Source organism: Juglans regia, chromosome 12 (assembly GCF_001411555.2).
Source record: "Juglans regia cultivar Chandler chromosome 12, Walnut 2.0, whole genome shotgun sequence".
In the NCBI taxonomy this organism is placed as follows: domain Eukaryota; kingdom Viridiplantae; phylum Streptophyta; class Magnoliopsida; order Fagales; family Juglandaceae; genus Juglans; species Juglans regia.
Window position 1 is genome coordinate 889,458 of NC_049912.1, and position 8,941 is coordinate 898,398.

Here is an 8,941-nt window from a genome sequence, read left to right on the forward strand (position 1 = left end):
TTACCCAAAATTACTATTTCCTATGATGTCAACAAGCAGGAGCGGGTCCAATAACAAACTACCCAAACGACTTACCTCCTTGCGGGATCCCATAGGGAAGGAAAGGTAGGCTTAAATGTTGACTTATCCCTCCCGCAGTGGAGAGTGTGTTCAGCCCCAAGCTTGCCCTGAGTGCTTACCTTGACCCCCACTACGATGAAGGAGCGGACCAACCACGTTGTTGTCCGAATTACCTCCCTGGGAGAGAAAGAGGCAGTTTGGCGTGAGGCATTCCAACCTCTCCCAGGCACAGAGCGGGCCAAGCCCATGGATTGCCCAAATAATAAAGCAATAGACAAGGGCATCATCAACACAAACGGAGGCAACCCAGCATCAAGACAGGCATCATCAACAAGCATCGTCCGGTATAGATTGGAGAACCCAAGTTTGCGACATTAACTTCTGTAACAAAAAAGCAAAGTAGTGATAATGCTCTTGTTTCCCGAATACATGGACATCGTTACGCTAATGGAGGAAGATAGGCAAAGCTTCAAACTACCTAGACTATTTTACCTCCTTGTGGGCCGAGGAGACAAGTCGGGCTTAAGGCCATCTTGACTCCCCAAGGCGGATAGCGGGATCAGCAGCGTAGTTGCCTGAAGGATGAATTTATGCGAACGAAGGAAGACAGGTAAAGTTTCAAACTACCCAGACTATTTTACCTCCTAGTGAGCCGAGGGACACACAGCGAAGAGGGCCGGGAGATCTAGCAAAACAAAGGATTAAGGAATGAATAAAGAATTCCCCTCGGACACGTCTGAGAGGAATTGGTGGGGTAACTGTAAGGAAATTTTTTCCACTTCTTAAAGCTCATTAGGCCTCGGCCCAAGGGCCCCCAAGCCCACGCAAGGGGCAGAACGTCTACCAGAATAGTCGACAAGACATATTAGCTTGACAGTATCCGACCGCTTTCAAAATCTAGAGACCTGCATAGAGCGTAGCAGGAAATGCGAAGGTTCCTCGATTCATCAAGATCAGACCATCTACGACTGAGTTACACACCACATTTACGGAGCTGTCGCAGAGCCACGTTGCATTAAACAAGGTCTAACAACAGAAATTGAAGGGAAGGCACAGACTTTGCAGAGACAAAGACGATTTGCACTCCCCAACCTACAGTATAAATAGCCAGCTCCAAGTATGAAAAAGTTATCTCTGATCTCTGATCTCTAAACTCTTTTACTTATTTACAAACTTCTAAGAATATTTACTAACTTTGGCATCGAAAGTTTCCTGACTCCAAGGCCGCTCTCTCCTAGTTGCACTACTCTCTATCTTTTGCAGATCCATTTTCGAAGACCTAAGTTGCCAGAGGTTGGCCAAAATGTGTGCGAAATATGACGTTAACAAATACCATATACGTTTTAAACAAACCAAACAGCAACAAATATAATAGAGGCATCTGATGTAGATACAAAGCTGTTTGAAAAATTTTTACGTGCATCTAAATGTACTGACCATTCATGAACGTACACTAAATACAAAAAAGTTCGTCACTTCTGGCTTTACTTCCAAAAACTCAGAGAAAAGAAAATTGAAAAAAATTAAAGACGTTGGGACCAAAATCTTCTGAAAAGATATATTATTTTCTAAAATTTGACCCCCACTAATTTTTTAGATTTAAAAAGAAATTTTCTTTTCATTAAAAAAATCATCTCATTCAAAAATCACAAGCGTTAGTTTCATGGATAATTCCCAATAACTGAACAGATGAATTAAACTCATTTCTACTGAGTTGATTTTCAACTTCTTGGAGGAATTCTTTGACTTTTCAAAATCATCAAATTTATTATTTTAATAAATAAACATACATATATTTTGAAAAAAAAATGATAAAATGTTCATTTCCTCCATAAATTAAAATTCCTTCAAAATCATACAGAACGGTGTGAATTAAATTTAACAATTTGGTATATATTTTCCACACTTTAATAACGTCGTTTTGTAATTTATGCTTGACTACAAGCTTCACATTTTTTAAAATCCTTTGTTAGTTTGGGAATTAATCATAAACTACTCGTGATTGTAACATATCTACTATTTATATGACATAAGTGTGCATGCCAAAACTTAAAGAAAAAAGCATATAAAGAGAAACATCATATGCTTTATTCTCAATATTTAATTTAAACATTTCATCACATGCATAGTCCTTGCACACAAAAACTTTATTTTTTGTAATTACATATTGAATAGATTACATAGTTTGTTTGAAGCCTGCTTTGTTGAGTAAAAAACTCAATATCAAATTTTTCCTCATAGACGGTGTATAGAGTACATCTTTGAGAATCAATATATGTCTACAGCTAAATTTTAGCTCGACCTCACCACACCCAAGGACCTTGATTTTATTTGAGTCACCAAGCATAATAGTCTTCTCAAAGGGAGTAAAATTTGTGAACTAATCTTTATCATAGCAGACATGCCTATTGGCACCAAAATCTGTCTACCACCCTTCAACTAATTGAATCATGTTAATGTTTTTAATCATTGCTACAAACAACTTCTCAATTCTGTTAACTTGAGGATTATTTTCTCTCTTTCGAAACTTACAAATTTGAGCAAAGTTCTCACTCTTGTCACAGACAAAAAAAAGCTTGATTTTATAAAGAAGGTCATTGGTTCTTATCTTTTTGGCTTTGAAAGCCCTTTTTGTGAGGTCTACTAAATTTCTTGAAATCTTTTTTTTTACGGCTTCAAATAACTATTTATTGTATTTTGACCTTTGGGCAAGCTACCATTTTCAAAAATTAAGTTTACATTTGTCATGGAATCCTCATTACCATTTCAAAACACCAAATCATACTGACCTCTAGCTTTCTCCTCTACGCGAAAGCACGTGATTAACGTCTTCAAGGATGTCTCCTTTTGTTTATGGCACATCAACTTTTGAAACTCCATTCACGAAGGTGGTAGGTTGTCGATGATGTCACAAACAATTAGATTGTCTTTAATCTTGATGCCCTCAAATCTAAGTTTTACTACAACCATTTGAAGATCTTGTGCTTGCTCCGCGACAGATTTTCCATATATCATTTGATATCGAAATAAGCGACTTGCTGCATATTTTTTTGCCCTAGCTTCTTCCATATCATATTTACTCTGTAAAGGTTTCCAAATTTTCTTTGCAGATGTGTAAGTAGTATTGTAGTAATCATAAAATTGACCTGCAAGACAATTTAAAAGATAACATCGACAGTTATACTCATATTTGGTATATTTTCCAATCTTTTCTTCGTGAGCTTTCACTTGTGCTTTAGTCATGCTCTTAGTAGTGATCTTGTTAGGATTCTTTGCAGTGAGAACATAAGAGACATTAAGAAGGCTTAGAAGAGCACATTGCACTTCCATCTCTTGGAATGGGCTCCTTTGAAACAGAATGGCTTGTTGAGATCTCCAATGCCTTCCATGAATTTTTCAGTTGTAGGCTCCATTTGAATCTCCTTAAAATTGTTAGTGAAGTACTCAATAATATAATAAAAATTACAATGAAATTAACATTTAAACGAAATCAATTTGGATTGAGGCACGAAAATCTCACTTTCTTTAAGTTTTTTCAAATGAACTGGTGTAGTAGAACTCTTTTTTGCTTATCTCCTCTAGGATACAACAGCCTAACTAATCGTCGTATAGTCCGAACTAACTCTGCACAAATAGTTGGGTTCAAAACTCTACCAAAAGAGCATCTTTCTTTTATTTAAAAATAGTCTCAAAATTATCTATGGACAATCTTTCTTTCCATCTACTGATTTTCCTCTATATTGTACGGATGAAACAACGAAAATTAATAGACTGTAGACGGACGCCAACCTCCACCAAAATTCAAACAATTCAAATACTAAATTAATGTTTTTTCAAGAAACGGCACTATCAGCACTACCAACTTAAAAGGAAAAAACTGACTGCAGAAACTTATTGGACAATTAACTAAAATTAATTGATAAAATTAAAGTTCAAACGTAAAACAACGGTACAAACGTTAATGACCTCTTAAAAAATACTATTTATTAAAAAAATACCAACATTGGTTTAGGCCCGAAGATATCTTCCTAGTAGTGTATTTTATTTTTTTCTTTATTTTTTTATATATTTTTTTAATCATCATAAATATTTTTAAAAAAAAATAACAAATTTACAATATTATTAAAAAAATACTTTCTTAATCATTCAGTGAAAAAAAAAAGGACATTGGGAAGTCCGGGACACATTCAAAATCTAAATTCGAGACCCAAAGCTTTTTTTATGATAAAATGGCATGCATCTTGTTTGTGAGGTCTCTGCCTCAATTGATCTTTTCACTGATATTATTGGTGGAAAAGAGTGTTAATGGCTCTAACCGATAAAAAAAGAAAATGAGTGGCTTTTGCAGCCTTTGCATCAGTTTTTATGGGAACTTTTTAGATCATTCTTATTGAATTAGTTAAAATTAAAAGATAATTTTGATAAATATAAAAGAAATTTAATTTTTAACTATTTTATTCACATAAATCTTCATATTAAAATAATTCTTTTTTATTATATAATAATAAAATAATATAAGATGAATTTAATTTTAATTATTCACATTAAATCTCAACATTAGATTATATATTTATTCATTATATGGTAATGAATAACTAATAATTTTAAAAATATTTAATTTTTTTTAATTATTAATTTTTTTAATTTTATCATATTTTATTATTCTACTTATTATGTGTTAATTAATAATCATGTTCTTATTAAATTAATATATCACTATGTCAAATTAATATATTAATTATGATAAAATATGTAATAGAAAGAAAGGAAAAGAGAAATAATTAATAAAATATATATTTGATATATGTACAGTAATATTTAAATTTGAAAAAATTTTTAAAAGTCATTATAGTCAAATTCTAAATATTTAGAATTTGATTAATTCAATATAAGTATATTTTATTCTTTAATAGTTAAATAGTCGTTGAATTTAACTTTTAAGAATGAGGAGCGTTACTTCTTGCTGGTTGGTGACTGATTCAATATAAACGGAATATTTGATCGGAGCCATTAATGATTTGCTTCTTTTCTATCACATCGTCAACGGTTTGCATTTGTAATTTGTAATTTTTTATTTATTTTTTAAACTTTTGTTAGGCTTAGATTACAATCATGAGAAGTTTAGAAAGATGAGCTCTGTGTGTCCACCTCCCCTCCGCTCTTGGCACTTGATCCTCTTGTGCTACCTCTGACCAAGACACCAACAAATGGTTCAATTGCTTCGGGTCCCTTGCTGGATGATGTTGGCCATCAGGTACAGTCACAGCATTGCACTAGTGTTTCCCCTGCGATATCCTCTTCTGGTAGTGCTCTCCGAACAACGGGTCCTCTACTCTCAGCTGCTGAAGAGGTTGTTACCACCAGGCCTCCTCAGCCAACTCGCATGGTCACACATTCCATGAATAATATCTACAAACCCAAGCGACTCATCTTGGCAACGAAGCATCCAATACCCCCAACGTTGGAGCCCACTGGTCTAATACTCTTATATTATCAACCATAGTGTAAGTCTAATGGTGTCCTACGAGATTCGTGTTGATTTACTTCAGATTTGTAGGAAGACGTTGGCATAGCTATATTGTGATTTTGGATTTTAAATGTTGTTTGTAGGTACTGTAGTGCATATAAATGATTATGAATTCTGATTTTCGAGCCAAAAATAAATAATTAAGCTTACAATTCTCTGATTTCTTTGATTTTCTCTGATTTCTTTGATTTTCTCTGATTTCTTTGATTTTTTGAATGATACTAGAGCCTTAGTTTTCGACGGGTATTTATGACATCTAATACAAATAAATTTTTTTATTTTTTCTAAATATTTTTTTAAACAACTTTAACCGAAAAATATATAAATTTATTAATAATTACTTTTTTAATTATTAAAAATAAAAATCTATGAATGGAGAAATCTATTGTCCTACGAATTAGACAAAATTAATTTTATAAATTAATATGATTTGATATATTTATCATATTATAAAATTATATTTATTATAAAATAAATTTAACAGATAAAATAAAATAAAATTATTTTTATATAATTTGTGATATTGCAGTACTCTATTAATTAATGTCATCGAAATAATCAAATTTTTTCTTGCCACTTGCGTTAAACTGCCTTCCTTTGGTGGCGGTGTGTGTGTGTGTTTTTTTTTTTTTTTATGGAAAATGAGATGAGCCCATTCGTTTGGCCTGACCAAGAGTATTAGTATTGAATTGATGATTATATTCTTCAAATTTTAACTAATATATAACTTTTTCACCTTTAACTAATCATTCAAAATTTAAAATCTACATTAAATTAATTATCACATTCTCTATAATAATAAAATATTATTATTTTTTATTAATTTTTATTTTTTTCCATAATTTTTAATAATCTCCAACAAATCATATTTATTTTTATTTTCACAATTTAACCATCTATAATATAATAATCTCATATATATAAATAATAAAATCTCATATAAATAAAAATATCATATCTATAATATAATAATTTTAAAAAATACTTTTAGACTTATTATAATTCTTTTCATATTTGAAAAAAAGCATAAATTTACTGTAACTTATAATTTGAATGAAAACAATTTAACTAATTCAATATAGAATAAATATAGATGATATTTGTTAAATTTAAAGATAAAAAAATATTTGACTAATCCAATACCAATACTCTAAAAGAGACTAAAAGAGACTAGGCTCCTTTGTTTCCCACTCAGCTCAAGTGTCTTGCTCCAGTTTTCTAATGGCATTGCTCATATTCAAATTTAAATTTCAAAAACAGAGGAAAAACAAATACGAAAACTGATGGACTGAAGACAACGATCAAAATGAGGAAATTAAATAACTTCTCTATATTTTGTTCTTTGTTCTTTTTTCCAGTTGCATGTTTTTTTGTTTCCTAAACCTACTGAACAAGGCCATAGAAAGATCAAAGTTCCAATCTTGCCAAACTCTCGTTGCTTGCATTCATCTCAAAACTCTCTCCCCAAAACATATTTCTACCCGTCGCTGTACATTGCCCAAATTTATTTCCCAAGACACCAACGAGAGAAAGGAGATGAAAACGAAGACCCGGTTTTCTTTCCCCATGATTTTATCCAACTATCTCAACAACTAATACTACTCGATCCTGCTGATCCCGATTCTCTTCATTGCCAGGTTCCTAAACACATCCTCATCCCTCACACCCACACACATTCCAGCACTCTGCTCCAACACGTAGTTCCTCACCTCCTTCCTTATCATGTCTTGTATCACCCCCATTAGCTCCGCGCTCAATGGCACCAACCCAATGCTCCGATTCTCTTCCCGGTTCATCTCAGCCACCGGAGTCGGATTCATCTCTGGTGCCGGAAATAATGGTATCGTCGTTGCTTGTGATGCTTGACACGATGGGTCGTTCGAAGCCCTGTTCGAAACCTCGGCGCACAAATCGGAGGCCCCCGGAAGGGAAAGAGACAACGATGTTGGAGGGTCAATAACAGCAGTCGACGACGAAGTCTCCACGGGAGGCACGACGCCGCCGGTCCTAGCCACAGGTCGGTAAACATGAGCTGAGGGCAAAACGGGCACACTGGAATAATCGCTCACGTCGGATCCGGACGGACTGCTCGGGTTCCCGTAAAGTCCGGTGGCCAAGGGCATGCCCGAACCCGCACTGACCGACCTCTTCAACGGCTGTTCCAGGTGAGTCAAATTCCCATCGTACCCTCCGCTCTCTTCGGTCACCGAGGAGCAGCACTTGCGCTTGAGAGTGGAGTTCCAATGGTTCTTGATGGCGTTGTCGGTCCGACCGGAGAGCAGTCGGGCGATGGTGGCCCACTTGTTCCCGAACCGGGCGTGGGCACGAACAATGGTATCGTCCTCCTCTGGCGTGAATGGTCTGTGCTCGACCTGGGGGGAAAGCTGGTTACACCACCTGAGCCGGCAAGACTTCCCGGAACGGCCGGGAATGGACTTGCTTATGAGCGACCAGTTCCTGGGGCCGTGCTTCTGGACCAGCCTTTGTAGAGCCTCATCTTCCTCGGCGCTCCATGGACCCTTGATCCGATCCATTTCGCTTTTACTAACCGCCATGGTCCGTGCTCCCTGGTAATTCGATTTTCTTGCAAGATATCGAGGAAAAGAGGAGGATGGGGGCGACCTGGGAGTGAGCGTGTGTATATATATATATATCAATGAGGGAGGAGAAGGGTGACCGGTTGAGCAGGTAAAGATTGTGGGAGCGACCAAAATGGCGTTGAAGTGCAAGGGCATTCGGCACCGCTTATAGCAGGGAAGCGGTTGTGATGAGCTCTGCGATACAGCTGGCTAACCAACACGCGTCATGTCGATTTTGCACTGATTTACACAATTTTACACATAAGTGCCCCCTCCTCCCCCTACTTTTTGTTTTGGTTTTTTTATATTTTGCTCCTCCTTTTTCTTTTCTTTATTTTTTCTTTTTTAAATTGAGCCTTTTCCTCTAAATAATAAATTATATTTACAATGTGCGTAAAATACTGCACAATTTTTTTAAAAAAAAAACATAACTTAATTTAGAACTCACATAAAAAAAAATAATTTTTTAATAATAAATTTTACTTTTTTTTTAAATTAACTGAATAATACTTATGTACTTTACGACAATATGTAACATTACTCCTTATTTATATCCGTAAAGTCTTATAATTTGTTTTTATTAATTGAATCACAAATTAAATTAAGTATCTTGTGAATTATAGAGGATATTGAAAGTGTTTATTCCATATAAGATTTTGAAAATAGATAAGAAAGAGAACAGTGATATAAAATCAATTATTTCACATATCACCTCATTGAAAATATTATAAGAAAGTTTTAGGTCTTGTTTATTTTCTCATTTTAACTTATTGTA

The 8,941-nt window shown here is 34.6% G+C and overlaps 1 protein-coding gene across 1 annotated transcript; it reads right to left on the reverse strand.

Annotated features, from left to right (window-relative positions):
• Positions 1-6,884: 6,884 nt before the first annotated feature.
• Positions 6,885-8,205, reverse strand: LOC108979251 (transcription factor MYB44-like). The gene has a single exon (XM_018949895.2). The coding sequence runs from the start codon at positions 8,140-8,142 to the stop codon at positions 7,186-7,188; it is 957 nt and encodes a 318-aa protein (XP_018805440.1). The 5' UTR covers positions 8,143-8,205; the 3' UTR covers positions 6,885-7,185.
• Between the last annotated feature and the right edge of the window lie 736 nt (positions 8,206-8,941).

Bases quoted from the DNA above. Each gene is read 5' to 3' on its own strand.
- LOC108979251 (XM_018949895.2), bottom strand. From the start codon at position 8,142: ATGGCGGTTAGTAAAAGCGAAATGGATCGGATCAAGGGTCCATGGAGC.